Below are 23,084 nucleotides of genomic sequence, written 5' to 3'. Positions count from 1 at the left end.
GCCTGTAGTCGCACACCAACTGGACGTGGAGGGAGTGGTATCCCTCCATTGTAGGGCGGGCCCGTAATGCCACATGCGTACAATCAATACCTCCCTGAACCATGGGGAAGCCTGCTGTTATATATGCAACACCTTGTATCCAGCATTCTACCGCCAGCAGAGGGTGCATCTGCTGGAGTCCCAAGGGATCCCAGATTCCCTGCACATAAGCAGGCCTCCCATGCTGTGCCAGCACTCTTGAGTCAGAATAAAGAGACTAAGGTCAAACTTGCTCACGTCTGCAGTACTCAGTCACATTGCTTTATTTGAGACATAACTGGCGACGAGTAATAGATAACAAACCATCATGCGAAAATGCAGAGAACTGTTGGTACCCTGGAGAAATTCTCAGAAGGTGACAATTGGGAAGCCTTCGTGGAGCAATTCGACCAATACTTCGTGGCCAACGAGCTGGAAGGGAATGAGAATTCTGCCAAACGAAGAGCGATCCTCCTCACTGTCTGCGGGGCAACAACCTACGGCCTCATGAAGAATCTTCTTGCTCCGGTGAACCCAACAACCAAATCATATGAAGAACTATGTACGCTCATCCGGGAGCACCTAAATCCGAAGGAGAGCGTTCTGATGGCAAGGTATCGATTTTATACATGTCAACGATCTGAAGGCCAGGAAGTGGCGAGCTGCATCGCCAAATTAAGGTGCCTTGCAGGAATTCGGTGGATCCCTGGAGCAAATGCTAAGAGACTTTTTCGTGCTTGGCATTGGCCATGAGGTTATCTTTCGCAAACTATTGACTGTGAAACACCGATCCTGAGCAAAGCCATAACGATAGCCCAGGCATTTATGTCCACCAGCGACAACACCAAACAAATTTTGCAGCATAAAGATGCATCGGCAAGTACTGTACACAAAGTAGAGGAACACCGATCTATGGCGGATCAAACTGAACTAGAGACTCGAACCGAGGAGGCAGGAGTGTACGGGGTACACAACTTCACCACGAAATGTCCACTGATCATGTTAAAAGTTGAACTGAACGTAATTCCAGTATCCGTCAGTCTATCATGAGCAAAAAGGCCTTCGAGAGGCTGTAGTGCAACAAGGCACAAAGGCCCAAGCTGAGCCCTATTCATACCAAGCTGAGAACTTACACTAAAGAGCTGATCCCTGTAATTGGCAGTGCAGCAATAAAAGTCTCTTATGATGGAGCGGTGCACGAACTACCACTATGGATTGTACCAGGAGATGGCCCCACACTGCTTGGCAGAAGCTGGCTGGGAAAAATCCGCTGGAACTGGGACGACATCCGAGTGCTTTCGTCCGTCGATGACGCCTCATGTGCCCAGGCTTTGAGCAAGTTCCCGTCGTTGTTTGAGCCAGGCATCAGAAAATTCTCTGGGCCAAAGGTGCTGATCCACTTGGTTCCCGGTACATGACCCATCCACCACAAGGCACGTGCGGTGCCATACATGATGCGAGAGAAAGTGGAGATCGAGCTGGACAGGCTGCAACGAGAGGGCATCATCACGCCGGTTGAGTTCAACGAGTGGGCCAGTCTGATTGCTCCGGTTCTCAAGGGCGATGGCACGGCTAGAATTTGTGGGGACTATAAAGTAACGATTAACAATTTTTCGCTGCAGGACCAGTACCCGCTACCCAAGGCAGACGACCTATTTGCGACGCTGGCAGGAGGGAAGGCATTCACCAAGTTGGACCTGACCTCGGTCTACATGACGCAGGAGCTGGCGGAATCTTCGAAAGGCCTCACCTGCATCAACACGCACAAAGGTCTGTTCATCTACAATAGATGCCCGTTTGGGATTCGACCAGCTGCGGCTATTTTTCAAAGGAACATGGAGAGTCTGCTAAAGTCGGTTCTGCACACCGTGGTTTTCCATGCTGACATATTGATCACAGGTCATGGCACCATTGAACACTTGCAGAACCTGGAAGAGGTTCTAAGTCGGCTAGATCACGTGGGACTCAGGTTGAAACGCTCAAAGTGTTTTTTCCTGGCGCCAGAGGCCGAGTTCTTAGGGAGAAGAATCACGGCAGACGGCATCAGTCCCACCGACGCCAAGACGGAGGCCATCAAGAACCCGCCAAGGCCACAGAATGTGACGGAGCTGCGGTCGTTCCTGGGACTCCTCAATTATTTTGGTCATTTCCTACTCAGGTTAAGTACCTTGCTAGAACCTCTACACATGTTGCTACGCAAGGGAGATGACTGGGTATGGGGTAAATCACAAGAGGCTGCTTTTGAGAAAGCCAGAAATCTGTTATGTTCCAACAAACTGCTTGTTCTGTATGACCCATGTAAACGTTTAGTGCTAGCTTGCGATGCATCTTCGTACAGAGTCGGGTGTGTGTTACAACAATCAAACGAATCGGGAACATTGCAACCGGTCGCTTATGCATCCAGGAGTTTATCCAAGGCCGAAAGGGCCTACAGCATGATTGAAAAAGAAACTCTGGCATACGTTTACTGGGTGAAAAAAATACACCAGTATCTGTTTGGGCTCAAGTTCGAGTTAGAAACTGACCATTAGCCGCTCATATCGCTATTCTCAGAGAGTAAAGGTATTAATACCAATGTCTCTGCTCGCATCCAAAGATGGGCGCTCACGCTGTCTGCATATAACTATTTAATTCGTCACAGGCCAGGTACAGAGCTTTCAGTCGGCTGCGATTGCCCACCACCAGGGTGGAAATGGCACAGCCTGCAGACTTGCTCTTGGTGATGGATGCATTTGAAAATGAAAAGTCACCCGTTACAGCCCACCAGATCAGGACAGGGACCAGCCAGGATCCTTTACTGTCCCTTGTAAAAAAAACTGTGTCCTCCATGGGAGCGTCCCAGTGGAGATGCATGAAGAGATCAAGCCATTCCAGTGGCGCAAAGACGAAATGTCCATACAGGCGGACTGTCTTTTGTGGGGTAATCCCGTGGTTTTGCCTAAGAAAGGCACGGAAACGTTTACACGCGACTTACACAGTACCCACCCAGGCATAGTAATGATGAAAGCTATAGCCAGATCCCATGTGTGGTGGCCCGGCATCGACTCAGATTTAGAGTCTTGCGTGCGCCAATGCAACACTTGCTCTCAACTGGGCAATGCATCCAGGGAGGCACTGCTAAGTTTGTGGTCGTGGCCCTCCAATCTGTGGTCTAGGATCCACGTTGACTTCACTGGCCTGTTTCTAGGCAAAATGTTTTTGGTTGTTGTTCAAAATGGATTGAGTGTGTAATAATGTCTGTAAGCACATCCACTGCCATCATCGAAAGCCTACGAGCCATGTTTGCCACGCACGGCCTGCCTAATGTCCTTGTCAGCAACAATGGGCCGTGCTTCACCAGTGCTGAATTCAAGGAATTCATGACCCGCAATGGGATCAAGCAGGTCACATCTGCCCCATTCAAGCCTGCATCTAATGGCCAGGCAGAACGAGCAGTCCAAAGCATCAAGCAAAGCTTGAAATGCGTGTCGGAAAGCTCCTTGCAGATCCGACTGTCCTGAGTCCTGCTCAGCTACTGCACAAGACCCCACTCGCTCACTGGGGTTCCCCCTGCCGAACTGCTCATGAAAAGGGCACTCAAAACAAGGCTCTCTGTAGTCCACCCTGATCTCCATGATCATGTCGAGGGCAATCGGCATCAACAAAGCACGTACCATGATCGTGCAAATTTGTCACGCGATATTGAAGTCAATGACCCTGTATTTGTACTCAACTATGGACATGGTCCCAAATGACTTGCTGGCACTGTGTAGCCAAAGAAGGGAGTAGGATATTTGAGGTCAAACTTGCAAATGGACTAACTTGCAGAAAGCATTTGGACCAAACCAAACTGCGATTCACAGACAGCCACGAGCAACCTGAAGAGGACACCACCAACTTCGACCCTCCGGCACACACACAAGGGGCAACCGACATCACGGTTGACCACGAAGCTGAACGCATCATCCCCAGCAGCCCTGCAAGGCCAGCTGCCCAGCAGCCCAGCAAAGGCCCAACCAACTCACCTGCACCTGTGTTTGTACCGAGACGATTGACTAGGGAACGGAGAGCCCCAGATTGTCTCACCCTGTAAATAAGTGTACTATTGACTTTAGTGGGAGTGATGTTATGTATGCAACACCTTGTACCCAGCATTCTACCACCACCTGAGGGCGCATCTGCTGGAGTCCCAAGGGATCCCAGCATCCCTTGGGAGCACTGCATATAAGCAGATCTCCCATACTGTGCCAGCACTCTGGAGTCAGAATAAAGAGACTAAGGTCACACTTGTTCAAATCTACAGTACTCAGTCACATTGCTTTATTTGATACATAACACCTGCTGTCCTGATGAAGCCATGGGAGCACTCATCCTGGTTCTCCCTGGACATGCTGAACTTTATGTAGTCCATTTGTCGGCTGGAGAGAACGTCGGTCATCTGGCAAATGCAACAATGTACTGCAAACTGCGAAATGTTGCATTTATCGCCCACAGGAGCCTGGAAGGACCCGGTAGTGTAGAAGTTCAGTGCTACTGTCACTTTCACGGCCACTGATAGCGAGATCCTGGTGCCGATTCCAGCTTCAAGGTGTATGTGCAGGAGATGGCAGAGCTCCCTGACCACCTCCTTGCGGAACCGCAGCTTTTTTATGGACTGCTCCTTGGACATATCAAGGTACGAAAAATGTGCAAGATAAGCCGAAGGTAAGAGCGAGATGGTACTCGTCAATGGAGCAAAATGATAATCGTCAAGGTAAGTACTCAGCAGCCGTAGCACGCCAACACCTACGCACTCTGCTAGGAGAATACGTAGCACTCACCATGACCTCTGTGCCCCGGTTGCTACTCCCTTTATATATGATCCCGCCATCGCAATCATCAATTGCGCACGCCAGCTTTCTGTGGCGAGTTCACCGCCAGCCAGTAAGTGAGGCGCAAAACCCGAAGTTCGCGTCTACGGCGTTAGCGAGGAGTTGCATGCGTACTGACCTCACGATTTGCCTGGCGGTAAAGGGCTCGGTGGTAGTTCTTTGCGCCAGCAAAAACTCAACTGAAGTTTGCAGCAGGCAGTGACATCGCCGTACATGGGCACTCAGTCATTAGCGGCGCAGTAACGCCTCTCTGGGGCACTAACGGCTGGCGGTAACCAACCGAATTTCAGTCCCTATATGTTTTAATGGGGCTAAAAATAAACTTACCTTAGTGTACAGGGTTTTTAATGTATAAATGAGTGATAACATTTTATTTTTCTATTTTTTTTAAACTCTTACACTGGTAAAAGCAGGTCTTATGCCTGGGTCTGGGCAGAAAGGGGCTGTCTGTGGTGTCGCCTCCCTTCCTCTTTGTGTTCCTCCACTTACTGTTGCACTTCTTCCTCCTCCACTTCCTCCTCTTCCTCGTGCTCCATAGCTTCTCGCCTGATAGATGGTGTTATCTCATAATGGCCAGGTTGTGCAGCTTGCAACATACTACTGCAAATTTTGATACCTGCTCAGCTGAGTACTGCAGAGCGGTCCAGACTGCAGAATCGTTGCATGAGGATACCAATGATGTGCTCTATAATGTTCCTTGTGGCAGCATGGCTCTCATTGTAGGCCTGCTGTGTGCATGGGCTCTGGACCGGAGTCATGAGCCATGTCATGTGCAGATAACCATTGTGCCCAGTAGCCAGCCTTTGACTTGGCGAGCTGGGTCAAATACAGGTGGCACAAAGGACTGCCACAGAATGAGGGAATCATGACTACTGCCAGGATAACGGGCATTCACCTGGTGAGCTACCTTGGTTGCACACCAATGGCACATTGAGGAAGTGGAATCCCTTTTGGTTCATGAAAATGGCCAAGTTCAAGACAATCAGCATGCAGTCAATGGCACCCTGCGCCATAGGAAAGCCTGCAATCCGAGCAAACCCTCGTCCTCACTCCGCCATCTTGTATCTGGCGAGAGGCAATGAGATGAAGCTGTCTCTCTGTGTATGGAGCGCCTCAGTGATCTCCCTTATTGAGAGTTGTTAACCTGTGGAATTCTCTACCTCAGAGAGTTGTTGATACCAGTTCATTAGATATATTCAAGAGGGAGTGAGATATGGCCCTTACGGCTAAAGGGGTCAGGGGGTATGGAGAGAAAGCAGGAAAGGGGTACTGAGGTTGCATGATCAGCCATGATCTTATTGAATGGTGGTGCAGGTTCAAAGGGCCGAATGGACGGCTCCTGCACCTATTTTCGATGTTTCTTATGCAGCAGTGCATTGCAAGCTGCAGGATATTGCATGGGTAGAGTTTAAACTAAGTTGGAAGGGGGATGTGCACCAGGATGTAGAATTAGAAAGGAGAAACAAAGGGCATAAAGGATTGGGAGAGACGGATAGCACTAAAGTAATAAAAAGGAAGGTATTAGGTAGGGCCAGACTAAGCGAGAACACAGGATGGTCTATAAGATAGGTTTACAGTGTTTGTATATGAACGCACAAAGCATAGTAACAAGGTTGGTGAGCTGCAGGTGCAAATTCTAGAACGGTCCCTAAATAAATTCTAGAACGGTTCCCACAGATTGGAATGTAACTAATGTAACCCCGCTGTTTAAGAAAGGAGGGAGCGAGAAAATGAGGAACTACAGACCAGTTAGCCTGATATCAATAGTAGGGAAAATGCTGGAATCTATTATTAAGGACATGGTAACTGGGCACTTAGAAAATAATAATAGGATTGGGCAGAGTCAACATGGATTTATGAAAGGAACATCATGTTTGACAAATCTGTTCGAGTTTTTTGAGCTTGTAACTAGCGGAATAGATAAGGGGAACCAGTAGATGTGGTGTATTTGGATTTTCAGAAGGGATTCGATAAGGTGTCATACAAGAGGTTATTGAACAAAATTAGGGCTCGTGGAATGGGGGTAAGAAACTAGCATGGATTGTGGTTTGGTTAATGGAGAGAAGACAAAGAGTAGGAATAAACGGATCATTTTAGGGTTGGCAGTCTGTAACTAGTGGGGTGCTGCAAGGCTCGGTGCTTGGGCCCCAGCTATTCACAATCAATATCAATAGGGGACCAAATGTAATCTATCCAAGTTTGCTGATGATACAAAGCTAGGTGGGAATGTAAGTTGTGAGGAGGATGCAAAGAGACTTCAAGGGGATATAGACAGGCTAAGTGAGTGGACAAGAACATGGCAAATGGAATATAATGTGGAGAAATGTGAAGTTATCCACTTTGGAAGGAAAAATAGAAAAGCAGAGTATTTTTTAAATGGTGAGAGATTGGGAAATGTTGGTGTTCAGAGGGACCTGGGTGTCCTTGTACATGAATCACTGAAAGTTAACATGCAGGTACAGCAAGCAATTCAGAAAGCAAATGGTATGTTGGCCTTTATTACAAGAGGATAGGAGTATAAGAGTAAAAATATCGTACTGCAATTATCGTACTGGTGAGACCGCACCTGGAGTATTGTGTACAGTTTTGGTCTCCTTACCTAAGAAAGGATATACTTGCCATTGAGGGAGTGCAACGAAGGTTCACTCGACTGATTCTTGGGATGGGGGGGATTGTCCTATGAGGAGAGACTTACTAGACTAGGCCTATATTTTTTAGAGTTTAGAAGAATGAGAGGTGATCTCATTGAAACATACAAAATTCTTACAAGGCTTGACAGGGTAGATGTAGGGAGGATGTTTCCTCTGGCTGAGGAGTCTCAGAATAAGGGGTTGGCCATTTTGGACTGAGGAGAAACTTCTTCACTCAGAGGGTGGTGAATCTTTGGAATTCTCTACTCCAGAGGGCTGTGGAGGCTCAGTCTTTGAGTATATTCAAGACAGAGATAGATAGATTTTTGGATATTAAGGGAATCGAGCGATATGGGGGTAGTGCAGGAAAGTGCTGAGGTAGATCAGCCGTGATCTCATTGAATGGCTGAGCAGGCTCTAGGGGTCGAATGGCCTACTCCTGCTCCTAATTATAAGATGTTCTTATGTTTTAAATAGCCACTTGGGAATATGATCTTGTGGCAATAACGGAGACCTGGCTCAAAAAAGGGCAGGATTGAGTATTAAATATTCCTGGATATAGAAACATAGAAAAATAGGTGCAGGAGTAGGCCATTCGGCCCTTCGAGCCTGCACCGCCATTCAATAAGATCATGGCTGATCATTCCCTCAGTGTCCCTTTCCTGCTTTCTCTCCATACCCCTTGATCTCTTTAGCCGTAAGGGCCATATCTAACTCCCTCTTGAATATATCCAATGAACTGGCATCAACAACTCTCTGCGGCAGGGAATTCCACAGGTTAACAACTCTCTGAGTGAAGAAGTTTCTCCTCATCTCAGTCCTAAATAGCCTACTCCTTATCCTAAGACTATGTCCCCTGGTTCTGGACTTCCCAACAGCGGGAACGTTCTTCCCGCATCTAACCTGTCCAGTCCCGTCAGAATCTTATACGTTTCTATGAGATCCCCTCTCATCCTTCTAAATTCCAGTGAATAAAGGCCCAGTTGATCCAGTCTCTCCTCATATGTCAGTCCAGCCATCCCTGGACTCAGTCTGGTGAACCTTCGCTGCACTCCCTCAATAGCAAGAACATCCTTCCTCAGATTAGGAGACCAAAACTGAACACAATCTTCCAGGTGAGGCCTCACCAAGGCCCTGTACAACTGCAGTAAGACCTCCCGGCTCCTATACTCAAATCCCCTAGCTATGAAGGCCAACATACCATTTGCCTTCTTCACCGCCTGCTGTACCTGCATGCCAACTTTCAATGACTGATGAACCATGACACCCAGGTCTCATTGCACCTCCCCTTTTCCTAATCTGCCGCCATTCAGATAATATTCTGCCTTCGTGTTTTTGCCCCCAAAATGGATAACCTCACATTTATCCACATTATACTACATATGCCATGCATTTGCCCACTCACCTAACCTGTCCAAGTTACCCTGCAGCCTCTTAGTGTCCTCCTCACAGCTCACACCGCCACCCAGTTTAGTGCCATCTGCAAACTTGGAGATATTACACTCAATTCCTTCATCTAAATCGTTAATGTATATTGTAAATAGCTGGGGTGCTAGCACTGAGCCCTGCGGCACTCCACTAATCACTGCCTGCTATTCTGAAAAGGACCCGTTTATCCCGACTCTCTGCTTCCTGTCTGCCAACCAGTTCTCTATCCACATCAGTACATTACCCCCAATACCATGTGCTTTGATTTTGCACACCAATCTCTTGTGTGGGACCTTGTCCAAAGGCTTTTGAAAGTCCAAATACACCACATCCACTGGTTCTCCCTTGTCCACTCTGCTAGTTACATCCTCAAAAAATTCCAGAAGATTCGTCAAGCATGATTTCCCTTTCATAAATCCATGCTGACTTGGACCGATTCTGCTTTCCAAATGCGCTGCTATTTCGTCCTTAATGATTTATTCCAACATTTTCCCCACTACTGATGTCAGGCTAACCGATCGATAACTACCTGTTTTCTCTCTCCCTCCTTTTTTAAAAAGTGGTGTTACATTAGCTACCCTCCAGTCCATAGGAACTGATCCAGAGTCGATAGACTGTTGGAAAATGATCACCAATGCATCCACTATTTCTATGGCCACTTCTTTAAGTACTCTGGGATGCAGACTATCAGGCCCCGTGGATTTATCGGCCTTCAATCCCATCAATTTCCCTCACACAATTTCTCGGTTTATAAGGATATCCTTCAGTTCCTCCTTCTTACGAGACCCACTGTCCCCTAGTACATTCGGAAGGTTATTTGTGTCTTCCTTCGTGAAGACAGAACCAAAGTATTTGTTCAATTGGTCTGCCATTTCTTTGTTCCTCATTATAAATTCACCTGAATCCGACTGCAAGTGACCTACGTTTGTGTTCACTAATCTTTTTTTCTTCACATATTTAAAGAAGCTTTTGCAGTCAGTTTTTATGTTCCCTGCAAGCTTCCTCTCGTACTCTATTTTCCCCCTCTTAATTAAACCCTTAGTCCTCCTCTGTTAAATTCTAAATTTCTCCCAGTCCTCAGGTTTGTTGCTTTTTCTAGCCAATAAGGTGTTGAGGAAAGATAGAGAAGGAAAGATAGGAGGTGGGTGGTGGCAGTATTGGTTAAGGAGAATGCTATAGTGCTGGAGAGAAAGGGTATCCTGGAGGGGTCAAGAAAAGAATCGATATGGCTAGAGTTACGTTCAGAATAACTCCACAAGACTGTATATCTTAAACTGTTGTGACCTTGGTCTCTTTATTGTAACTCCAGAGTGAGGAAGCAGCATAGTAGTCTGCCTTTTATACCTGCTTGCCCAGGGTGTGCGGGTGACCCTTGGGTCTCCCACAGGTGTGCACCCTGATGGCAAGCCTTACACATTGGTAATGTTTACATACATAACAGCTCGAGTTAAGAAATAATAAAGGTGCCATTACACTACCACGTGTGTATAGGCCACCAACGAGTGGGAAAAATATGGAGGAGCAAATTTTCAGTGAAATTACAGAGAGATGCAAGAACTATAGAGTAGTGATAATGGGGGACTTCAACTATCATAATATTCAGGACAGTAATAGTGTAAAGGGCAGAGACGGGGAAACATTTCTGAAGAGTCTTCAGGAGAACTTTCTTCATCAGTATGTTTCCGGTGCAATGAGGAAGAAGGCATTGTTGGATCTGGTTCTGGGGAATGAGGTGGGTCAAATGGTGAACATTTAGGGAACAGTGATCATAGTATGATAAGGTTTAGATTAGCTATGGAAAAGGACAGGGAGCAACCTAGAGTAAAAATATTTAATTGGAGGAAGGCCAATTTCAGTGGGATGAGAACGGATCTGGCCCGGGTAAACGAGAATCAAAGATTGGCAGGTAAAACTTTAATGGAACAATGGGTTGCCTTTAAAGTGGAAATCGTTCAGCTACTGTCGAGGTACATTCCCACTAGGGAGAAAGGTAGAGCAACGAAAGTTAGAGCTCCCTGGATGACAAAAGAAATAGAGAGGAAGATGAAACAGAAAAATGCCGCGTATGATAGATGTCACATCGAGAAGACATCTGAGCATCAGGCTATACATAGAAAGTTCAGAGGAGAAGTGAAAAAGAAAATAAGAGGGGCGAAGAAAGATTGGCAGACAACATAAAAGGTAATCCAAAAGTCTTCTATAGGCACATAAATAGTAAACAGGTAGTAAGAGGAGGGACAGGGCCGATTAGGAGACCTACGTGTGGAGGCAGAAGGTATGGCTGAGGTGCTGAATTAATACTTTGCATCTGTCTTCACCTAGGAAGAAGATGCTACCATAGACATCGTGAAGGAGGAGGTAGAGGAGCTATTGGATGGGATAAAAAATTGATAGAGAAGGTACTAAAAAGTAGATAAGTCACCTGGACCTTTTAGGATGCATCATCGGATGCCATGGGAAGTGAAAGAGGATGTAAAGAGAAGTCAAAAAAGGGTGTAAAGATAAACCCAGCAATTACAGGCCAGCCTGTTTAACCTCGGCAGTGGGGAAGCTTTTAGAAACAATAATCAGGGACAAAATTAACAGTCACTGGGACAAATGTGGATTAAGTAAGGAAGGTCAGCACGGATTTGTTAAAGGCAAATCGTGTTTAACCAACTTGATCGAGTTTTTTGATGAGGGTTGATGAGGGCAATGCAGTTGACATGGTATATATGGATTTCCAAAAGGCGTTTGACAAAGTGCGACATAATAGGCTTGCCAGCAAAGTTGAAGCCCATGGAATAAAAGGGACAGTGGCAGCACGGACACGAAACTGGCTAAGTGACAGAAAACAGAGAGTAGTGGTAAACGGTTGTTTTTCGGACTGGAGGAAGGTATACACTGGTGTTGGTTCTAGGACCAGTGCTTTTCTTGATATATATTAATGACTTGTATGTGGGTGTACAGGGCACAATTTCAAAATTTGCAGATAACACAAACTGGGAAGTATAGTGAATAGTGAGGAAGCTAGTGATCGACTTCAAGAGGACATAGACAGGCTGGTGGAATGGGCAGACATGTGGGGCAGATAAAATTTAACGCAGAAAAGTGCGAAGTAATACATTGTGGTAGAAAGAATGAGGAGGAAATATAAGCCAAATTGTACAATCCTAAAGTGGGTGCATGAACAGAGACACCAAAGGATATAGAAACATAGAAAATAGGTGCAGGAGTAGGCCATTCGGCCCTTCGAGCCTGCACCACCATTCAATAAGATCATGGCTGATCATTCATCTCAGTATCCGTTTCCTGCTTTCTCTCCATACCCCTTGATCCCTTTAGCCGTAAGGGCCATATCTAACTCCCTCTTGAATATATCCAATGAACTGGCATCAACAACTCTCTGCGGTAGGGAATTCCACAGGTTAACTACTCTCTGAGTGAAGAAGTTTTTCCTCATCTCAGTCCTAAATGGCTTACCCCTTATCCTTAGATTATGTCCCCTGGTTCTGGACTTCCCCAACATTGGGAACATTCTTCCTGCATCTAACCTGTCCAATCCCAACAGAATTTTATATGTTTCTATGAGATCCCCTCTCATCCTTCTAAACTTATACAGGCCAATTCCAAAATAAAACAAAGCCACGGATCAAAGTCAGAACATATCAAGTAACACTCATGGTGACTTATTAATCGCCCACCCCAAATATATTAGCAGGCTGCCATACAAATTCAAAATAGCCCAACACAAAAGGTGAAATATTGACAAATAGGAGATGTATCCACTCTCCCATCCTGTGACAGTTGGAACTGGTGCTCTCCACTCTCCCGTCCTGTGGCAGTTAGAACTGGTGCTCTCCACTCTCCCGTTGGTGTAGGAGGGAGGGCTTTAGTTTCCTGAATAATTGGGACCGCTTCTGGGGTAGGTGGGACCTGTACAAGTCGAACAGGTTACACCTCAACAGAGATGGGACCAATGTTCTCGCGGGTGGTTTTGATAGTACAGTTGGGAGGGCTTTAAACTAGCTTGGCAGGGGGATGGGAACCCAGGAGAGGGCTCTGAGCTAGTTAGGGTGGGTGAGAGCTCAGATGAACAGAACCCCAAGAAAGAATGCAAAAGGCAGGAGGCAACAGAGCAGAGTAGCACTGGGGTAAGTGTAAACCACAAGGTGATAGGCAGGGACAATATGTATGAATATAAAGGGGCTGCAGGAGGGGTCAAAACTAAAAATCATGGTTTAAAAACTAGTATTAAAACACTTTACCTAAACGCACGCAGCATTCGAAATAAAGTAAATGAGTTGACGGCACAAATCATTACAAATGGGTATGATTTGGTGGCCATTACTGAAACGTGGTTGCAGGGTGGCCAAGACTGGGAATTAAACATACAGGTGTATCTGACAATTCGGAAAGATAGACAAGAAGGGAAAGGAGGTGGGGTAGCTCTGTTAATGAAGGATGATATCAGGGCAGTTGTGAGAGACGATATTGGCTCTAATGAACAAAATGTTGAATCATTGTGGGTGGAGATTAGAGATAATAAGGGGAAAAAGTCACTGGTGGGCGTAGTTTATAGGCCCCCCAAATAATAACTTCACGGTGGGGCAGACAGTAACCAGGGGAATAATGGAGGCATGTGAAAAAGGAACGGCAGTAATCATGGGGGATTTTAACCTACATATCGATTGGTCAAATCAAATCACACAGGGTAGCCTTGAGGAGGAATTCATAGAATGCATACGGGATTGTTTCTTAGAACAGTATGTTACAGAAACTACAAGGGAACAAGCTATCTTAGATCTGATCCTGTGTAATGAGACAGGAATAATAAACGATCTCCTAATAAAAGATCCTCTCGGAATGAGTGATCACAGTATGGTTGAATTTGTAATACAGATTGAGGGTGAGGAAGTAGTGTCTCAAATGAGCGTACTATGCTTAAACAAAGGGGACTACAGTGGGATGAGGGCAGAATTGGCTAAAGTAGACTGGAAACACAGACTAAACGGTGGCACAATTAAGGAACAGTGGAGGACTTTTAAGGAGCTCTTTCATAGTGCTCAACAAAAATATATTCCAGTGAAAAAGAAGGGCGGTAAGAGAAGGTATAACCAGCCATGGATAACCAAGGAAATAAAGGAGAGTATCAAATTAAAAACCAATGTGTATAAGGTGGCCAAGGTTAGTGGAAAACTAGAAGATTGGGAAAATTTTAAACAACAGCAAAGAATGACTAAGAAAGCAATAAAGAAAGGAAAGATAGATTATGAAAGTAAACTTGCGCAAAACATAAAAACAAACAGTAAAAGTGAAGAGAGTGACTAAAGTAAATGTTGGTCCCTTAGAAGATGAGAAGGGGGATTTAATAATGGGAAATGTGGAAATGGCTGAGACCTTAAACAATTATTTTGCTTCAGTCTTCACAGTGGAAGACACAAAAAGCATGCCAAAAATTGCTGGTCATGGGAATGTGGGAAGGGAGGACCTTGAGATAATCACTATCTCTAGGGGGGTAGTGCTGGACAGGCTAATGGGACTCAAGGTAGACAAGTCCCCTGGTCCAGATGAAATGCATCCCAGGGTATTAAAAGAGATGGCGGAAGTTATAGCAGATGCATTCGTTATAATCGACCAAAATTCTCTGTACTCTGGGGAGGTACCATCGGATTGGAAAGCAGCTAATGTAATGCCTCTGTTTAAAAAAGGGGGCAGGCAAAAGGCAGGTAGCTATAGGCCGGTTAGTTTAACATCTGTAGTGGGGAAAATGCCTGAAGCTATCATTAAGGAAGAAATAGCGGGACATCTAGATAGGAATAGTGCAATCAAGCAGACGCAGCATGGATTCATGAAGGGGAAATCATGTTTAACTAATTTGCTGAAATTCTTTGAGGATATAACGATCATGGTGGATAGAGTGTACCGATGGATGTGGTGTATTTAGATTTCCAAAAGGCATTCGATAAGGTGCCACACAAAAGGTTACTGCAGAAGATAAAGGTACGCGGAGTCAGAGGAACTGCTTCACCCAGAGAGTGGTGAACCTGTGGAATTCTCTACCACAGAAAGTTGTTGAGGCCAATTCACTAAACATATTCAAAAAGGAGTTAGATGTAGTCCTTACTACGAGGGGGATCAAGGGGTATGGCGAGAAAGCAGGAATGGGGTACTGAAGTTGCATGTTCAGCCATGACCTTATTGAGTGGCGGTGCAGGCTCGAAGGGCCGAATGGCCTACTCCTGCACCTATTTTCTTTGTTTCTATGTTTCTATTAGCATGGATAGAGAATTGGCTGGCTGGCAGAAAGCAGAGAGTCGGGATAAATGGGTCCTTTTCGGGTTGGAAATCAGTGGTTATTGGTGTGCCGCAGGGATTGGTGCTGGGACCACAACTGTTTACAATATACATAGATGACCTGGAAGAGGGGACAGAGTGTAGTGTAACAAAATTTGCAAATGAAACAAAGATTAGTGGGAAAGCGGGTTGTGTAGGGGACACAGAGAGGCTGCAGAGAGATTTAGATAGGTAAGCGAATGGGCTAAGGTTTGGCAGATGGAATACAATGTCGGAAAATGTGAGGTCATCCACCTTGGGAAAAAAAAACAGTAAAAGGGAATATTATTTGAATGGGGAGAAATTACAACATGCTGAGGTGCAGAGGAACCTGGGGGTCCTTGTGCATGAATCCCAAAAAGTTAATTTGCAGGTGCAGCAGGTAATCAGGAAGGCGAATGGAATGTTGGCCTTCATTGCAAGAGGGATGGAGTACAAAAGCAGGGAGGTCCTGGTGCAACTGTATAGGGTATTGGTGAGGCCGCACCTGGAGTACTGCGTGCAGTTTTGGTCACCTTACTTAAGGAAGGATATACTAGCTTTGGAGGGGGTACAGAGACGATTCACTAAGTTGATTCCGGAGATGAGGGGGTTACCTTATGATGATAGATTGAGTAGACTGGCTCTTTACTCGTTGGAGTTCAGAAGGATGAGGGGTGATCTATAGAAATATTTAAAATAATGAAAGGGATAGACAAGATAGAGGCAGAGAGATTGTTTCCACTGGTCGGGGAGACTGGAACTAGGGGGCACAGCCTCAAAATACGGGGGAGCCAATTTAAAACCGAGTTGAGAAGGAATTTCTTCTCCCAGAGAGTTGTAAATCTGTGGAATTCTCTGCCCAAGGAAGCAGTTGAGGCTAGTTCATTAAATGTATTAAAATCACAGATAGATAGATTTTTAACTAATAAGGGAATTAAGGGTTATGGGGAGCGGGTGGGTAAGTGGAGCTGAGTCCACGGCTAGATCAGCCATGATCTTGTTGAATGGCGGAGCTGGCTCGAGGGGCTAGATGGCCTACTCCTGTTCCTAATTCTTATGTTCTTATGTTCTTATTAATGTTGGGGACGTCCAGAACCAGGGGTCACAGTCTAAGGATAAGGGGTAAGCCATTTAGGACCGAGATGAGGAGAAACTTCTTCACCCAGAGAGTGGTGAACCTGTGGAATTCTCTACCACAGAAAGTTGTTGAGGCCAATTCACTAAAGTTATTCAAAAAGGAGTTTGATGTAGTCCTTACTACTAGGGGGATCAAGGAGTATGGCGAGAAAGCAGGAATGGGGTACTGAAGTTGCATGTTCAGCCATGAACCCATTGAATGGCGGTGCAGGCTCGAAGGGCCGAATGGCCTACTCCTGCACCTATTTTCTATGTTTCTATGTATGATCTGATCACTTCCAGAATGTATTTATCAAAAGAAACCACAATGAAATTTTAATTAACATGTGACACTTAGATTACGGAGGTGACCAGTTATTTTTGATGCAGGAACAATGATCACTAAAACCCTCTATGCAACTAGCTACAGTATGGAGAAGGAAAGGAAGGTACTTCAAATAATTTTCAGAATTGTGTAAAAATTAAGAGTACATCGTGACCTGAACAGTCAACACTGTTGGTCTTTTCCTGGCAACGAGAGTCTAATGAGAGTATAATTTACTCTGGGGGAAAAAAAAGATTTCTGATCACGATACATCTAAAACTATCAATACACTATTGAATTTCTGATCACTCAGAATTTTGCAATGAATCATCATGGCAGTTTTAAATAGAAATAATGCCCGCCTTATTATGTCACCTTATTTGAAACATTTCCAAGCATTTTGCACAATGAATAATTTTTTGAAATACTGTAACAAACTCAACAGTAACTGTGGCCTTTTGGTTTCCAGTTGGTTGTTTCCTGTTAGTATTTATATAAAAAGGTACATTTCTAAAATATCTCGTGTACAATTGCCAAGTAAATGTCCTTCCATCTAGTTCATTAACATTGACAATAGTTTAATTATACTACCTGTAAATTAAGGACACCCAAGGGACTTGCATCAGGTGTCCTTTATTTTCAAAATGATCATTGTAAACTGGATGAGAGAAATTTCCCAGGTTTGGCTGCATCTCCTAGTGTTCTTTTCTTTCGTTCTCACCTGAGGGATCGAACCTAATTATGGAGCCTTGCCAACGGGATGTGATTTCAGTTCATCTGCATAAATCGTTGAAGATGGCAGGGCAGGTTGAAAAAGCAGTTAAAAAAGCTTCATGAATAGAGGTTAAAGGCCCGAATTTGATCACCTTGCCGCTGACTGCTGCCCACTTCCACCGACATTCCTCAGCAAGATCCGCCCAGTGCCACTTTCGAAGTGGGCTGGAGCGGGCGGGAGGGGAGAGCTGCCAGGAACCGTCCGCTGACGTCAGCGGACGGCCAAGTGGCGTAAGTGACCTCCCGCCCGCCGAGCTCCCAGATTGGTGCAGGTGGGAGTAGGCGCCAGAACGGAGGTGGACCGCTGGCTGGAGGCTGGTCTGTCCCCGATGGTAAGTTGGAAGATCCTGAAAAAAAAGTTAGTGAACTTTAAAAAAAAAATTTTTCACAGCGACTTACCTCACTGGTGTCCCCTGAAGGTCTTCCCGATGGATTTTTTTTTTTGTGATGATTTTAATTCTCAGCTCTTCGACCCTCTGTGGGCCCGACTCCATCCTCGGCGGCACATGGGCAGCAAGCGCCTTTGCTGCCAAGAATGAGTGTTCCCGCTCGCTGCCGCCCAGATTGGCGGCGTACTTTGCAGATTTGTTGCCCGCCAACCTTTGAGAGACCTGGGTGATGAAAACTCCATCCAAAGAACCGTCAGGGACCTCGGCTGCCATCTGAGTGGCACTTGGGCGGGTGGAGGCCTTCACCAAATTCGGGCCCATGGAGTACAAAAGGATGGAAATTATGATGAACCTGTATAAATCACTGATTTGGCCTCAATTCTGAGCACCGCACTTTAGGAAGGCCTTAGAGAGGGTGCAAAAAAGATTTACGAGACTTATTCCAGGGATGAGGGACTTCAGTTACATGGATAGACTGAAGAAGCTGAGGGTGTTTTCCCTAGAGCAGAGAAGAGTGAGAGGAGAATTGATGGAGGTGTTGAAAATCATGAGGGGTCTGGACAGAGTAGATAGAGAGAAACTGTTCCCATTGGCAGAAGGGTTGAGAGGCAATGCTATCCTTGCCCTACTTTGAGGTTGCAGTTGTGGCTGCAGCAGTTGGCAAATTTCAATCACCTCTTTTGTAAGTGAAGTCGTCTCAAGCGTTGGTTCTCGCTGAAGTTGAGGTAAGAGAATTGCTCCCTAAAGTCCCTCAGCAAGTATGGCCTCCTGCTGAAAGCCCTTCTCCGCTCCTCCTCTTTGCACTTCTAGCAGCTTGTCCTGCTCAGTGTGGCCTCTCTTCATTCTCCCAGTTATGCTCAATTCCCAGAGGAAGCCCTACCAGGCTACCCATGTCTGGAAGCAACTTGTGTTGCACAAGCTTTTAAATCAACAAAAAAGTACTTCAGCACCAGCCAGACTACACCTTGTAGACTATTCAAACTTTAGACAAGCATACGAAATCGCCAAAAAATGCATACAATTGCACCAGAAGCCAGAAGAAATAATCCAGCAAGTAACCTGTGTGTTTCATGATCACTTTAAATAGCGCTGGTGAGGGGTCCTTCATTTCATTTAACGTGTGTTCTGCTGTGTGAGGTGGAGCGTGGCATTTGAAAACGGCAGCGCTGATGTTAATCAGTGTTGCGCGCTGATTGACATCATAACCTGCTCTACATGCTGCCGGCAGTCGTTGGGTGCGTGCACACAAACCCCTTTACCAAGATGCCATTCAGCACACTTCCTATCAGAAGTATGCACGTGCATCTCAGACCCCAATTTTGCCTCAATTGGTAAACAATGCTGAACTATAAAGTGGTTATTTAAAGAAATTTTGTATTAACGTTATACAAACAGTTTACTTTAAAATATTATCACAGTTGCTGGCAAGTATGTCCCTAGTCTTCATGCTGTGATACAAATCACAAACTAGTAAGAATAGGTAGAATAATTTATGGACAGCATTATCTGCATATGTAATACTGTATCTGGATCAATGACACTGGCTGTTGGAAAGAAAGAGGTGCAAATATTCAAGACAGTGAAAAATGAAGAGGCAGGTATTGCTCATAAGGATCGCCGTAGAGAGTAAAAACAAATAAAAAGTTTCCTTGGTGGCGTAGGCACAGCAGACAACATGGCAACAACACATGCCCAGAAGTCACCATGTGCTTTGCATCACTGGGTGGGCAATGTGTTTTATTCTGAATCTCTTATTTACTCACATTTAAGTCAGAAGGATCACAAGTCTGAACTTGCAATTTTCAGGTTGTCATAAAATAATAAATCAGATCAAATTTCGCAAGGATTCAAAGGAGATATCACAAAGCATATGATTATAGTTTTCCTTAATGATTCAAAGCAATGAGAAAACAGACTTACAGTCAGCCTCACAGATCCCTGAAATCCATTTCCTTCATTTACTTCAACGCTTCCTTTGTCAAAAATCTTTCCTCTATCTGGGTAGCTTACTAGGTGGATTGATATAAATAATGGTTCTGTATATCCAAATATTTGAAACACCACAGTCTCAGATGCTCCAACTCGAAGGATCTTAGGTGCTGTAACAAGGTAACTACAAAAAGATAGTCAAATTTAATTTATCAGATATAGCTAATCAGTCAAAACAACATGCCAACAAATGCATTCAACTACGATGCAAGTCAACTGCACTTTCATAGTATAATGGAAAAGAAGGGGTGAATTCTACACATGTATGTGATACTACATCATTCAGGCACATTTACATAGAAAATATGCCCATGCTAATTTTTGACGGTTAGAATTTTATTGCACTTTTGTGAAAATTACAAAGCACCTCTGCAACTTGCTTCAAAAGATGAACAGTTGAAAATAAAATCCTATATCTATTATAGTACATTAGCATAACTGTGACATTCTTAGATTAACAAAACTTAAAGATCTTTCTATACTTATGCAGACACAATTCTATACATTCAGATGAATAAATGTTATTCGAAAAGATTTGAAATTTTGAAGTGTTTACATTTCAGAACACATTCTGATCTCAAGGCTTCATTCTGTTTCATGTTCTACAAAATTGCTGAAATTATTTTGTAGCTTTCAAGTAAAAACAATTAAGCAAAGACTGGTTTTGAAATGCACATTCTTAAAGTTAAAGGAACACTAGAAATGTAGGTTTGAAATTAATATCAATACAACAAAAAATCCAATTCAGTGATTACTATTTTTGGGAAGTATATTATTCACAAAATAAGAATAATTTATAAAGGAGCTTTAAAATAAAGTGCTTACGTGCGTTCTTGCCCATAACTGCTTCGAAATAGAGCTACGAAACTAATAATGAAAAGAAGTTTCATATTCAGATGCTTTCTAAAGCATTGCAAAGTGAATGAAAAAGCTGCGTCAAATCAAAGGTTATACTTGGTACCATGTATCTGAGTTTATTGGTGAATTATGTCATTATTTATTTTAGGTTAATAATAAATGAATCTGGTGGTGCTAACATTAGGGATTGAGTAAGACTTTTTGTGAATTATTAAACAGTATATGTTCTTCCTTTAACTTTACAAAAATTGTGAAAACAATTAAGGGGTCAAGCACATCTGTATTGAATGTGCAGGAAAGTGCTACGGCCACAATTTAATGATGACTAACCTTTTGCTGTATAGAATTGTATCAGATCTGTGTTTTCTTTAATTATTACAGAATTCTTTTTAAATGGCAGTTTATTTTTTTGTTTTTGATGTTTAATTTTGGATAGAAGGTAGCATCATCATCATCATCATCATAGACGGTCCCTCGAAATGAGGATGACTTGCTTCCACGCCAAAAAAAAGACGAGTTCACAGGTGTTTCAATGAAGGACCCGAACTACACCCTGAAGGGTGGAAGATGCCTGTGCGTGGATTTTTTTAACATGGGGTGGTCGTTGCACACCAGCCACCACACGGGCTTAACAGAGCTCGGTCTTGGTCCAGTGGCAAGGATTACCCAAGACAACTGGAGACCAGCTCTGCTGCACGGATCTAGTGCGCGCACGTATCGCAGTGTGGGCTCGGGAGTGTGCTGGGCGGCCAAATATTCCAATCAATTTGCCCCTGAATCCGGGAATAGCTGGGCCCATTTTAACACATGAAAATCACAACCACTGTGGATGTATTTGGAAATTCTTTTAAAAATATAAAAATCACTTTATACAAATACACGTGGCTTTCTATTGTATCTCACCGACAATTAAATAATGTTCTTAAAAATTGTTAATTTACTTTTTGCATCAGATACAAACTGGAACAGATTATTGCACAGTCCTTAAAGTGGAATAATTCATAATTGGACCCAGAAAATAAAAAAACACTTTCACATGAGCAGCAGAATCTCGATCACCTCTGGACTCTCGACCAACACATTTGCCTGATAAATCCAGGGACCAAACTCTAGCAACGCAAGGGGGCTTCGTGTTGAGGCCGGATGGATTTCCCACATTCTATTGGAACATTTAGCTGTGAAATCCCAGGATTCCTATCGGAGATGAAGGTAGCCTTTATACTAAGACTACTCTATCCACAGCTATTTAAAAGATTGTATACCAGCCAGAAGTGTTACTGCATATATAGTTGTGGGAGATATCCAGATAATTTCCATAATTTACAGAGACATTTGCTAATGGTTTCTGCACTGTTTACTAAATTGTGACATATGTGTACAGAAGTCCTATTGACTAACTTCTATGTACTTCCTCATTTTTCAGTATGCACCTTCTCTGTTTTATGTGTTAATGCATATTTAAATATAGTTTATCAAGTATTTGGTAGTTACTTTTCTTTGTGTCGGGGAGGGCTAAAAGCCCTCATTTTACCCAGGAAAAGGGTTGTGGGATCTGTCTGTGCTGCAATAATACAGCAGGCCAGTGTCCTGGAAGGAAGAGGGAACCCAGAACCAGATGTGGATTGAAACCAAGACATTGTGGCCTTGCCAGGGCAGTGATTGGACAGGGGGAGGACACCGGAGGGCCAATGGTGGGACAGAGTCAGCCCGAAGCAAGGGACTCCAAGCCAATGGGAGTGCCCTTGCTCGAAAAGTCGGGACTGACTCATTACCGATACCGGGCTATTATCTCCCCCACGTTTACACTATGGAGGGATATTATGCAGGCTTTAAGAAAACTAGGGAACCCAAAACAAACCGAGGGCCACACCCTGCCAACCCAATTAACACCTACTCAACCCTTGATTAGGTTAACATCAGAGATGGCCAGTGGAAAAACCTCGCAAAATCTAACACTGCTGCATTTTTCAAAAATCACAAGCCCACCAATGGGAAGGATTTATTTCAGCACGAAAGTCTGGCTGGATAACTGGATATAAGAAGAGGTTTCTGCCGCGACAAGTTGTTCCGTTCTCATGTTCCAGCAAGCAGTCAGCCTTTCGACACAGAAGGAAGGCCAGTGTCCGAAGACACTGAAGACAGAAGAAGCAAACCACCATCCCGAGACGGCATCAGTTCAGCCTCCTTTCACTAATAGAGACTGAACCTTTTCTTTTTCCACAAGGATCTTCCCCTGAGAGCTGGACTCGGGTAGATCCACAGCAACAACAAGACGCAACAACAACCAAGTTTCCAAGAAAATCACAACCGAAAAAGTAACTTCAGGATCCTGATGATAGCAAAAAGAGAACCCCGAAATCGCGTTTTGACCTGGAAAGACTGTAAAGGCTGTGGTGAGTATAATCTCTGG

At 44.4% G+C, this 23,084-nt stretch overlaps 1 protein-coding gene across 1 annotated transcript in view; it reads right to left on the bottom strand.

Annotated features, from left to right (window-relative positions):
* Positions 1–20,706, bottom strand: part of c5 (complement component 5) — a 167,211-nt gene extending 146,505 nt beyond the window's left edge. The window contains exons 1-2 of the mRNA XM_070862594.1: positions 20,642–20,706; positions 19,748–19,940 (exon numbers count right to left, since the gene is read on the bottom strand). Coding sequence (XP_070718695.1) covers positions 19,748–19,940; positions 20,642–20,706 — 258 coding nt within the window. The remainder of the gene's footprint in view (positions 1–19,747; positions 19,941–20,641) is intronic.
* Positions 20,707–23,084: the final 2,378 nt, after the last annotated feature.

This window comes from Pristiophorus japonicus, chromosome 20 (assembly GCF_044704955.1).
Source record: "Pristiophorus japonicus isolate sPriJap1 chromosome 20, sPriJap1.hap1, whole genome shotgun sequence".
Taxonomy (NCBI): Eukaryota; Metazoa; Chordata; class Chondrichthyes; family Pristiophoridae; genus Pristiophorus; species Pristiophorus japonicus.
The sequence above is the reverse complement of the archived record's forward strand: the minus strand, read 5'-3'. Positions and strand labels throughout refer to the sequence as shown.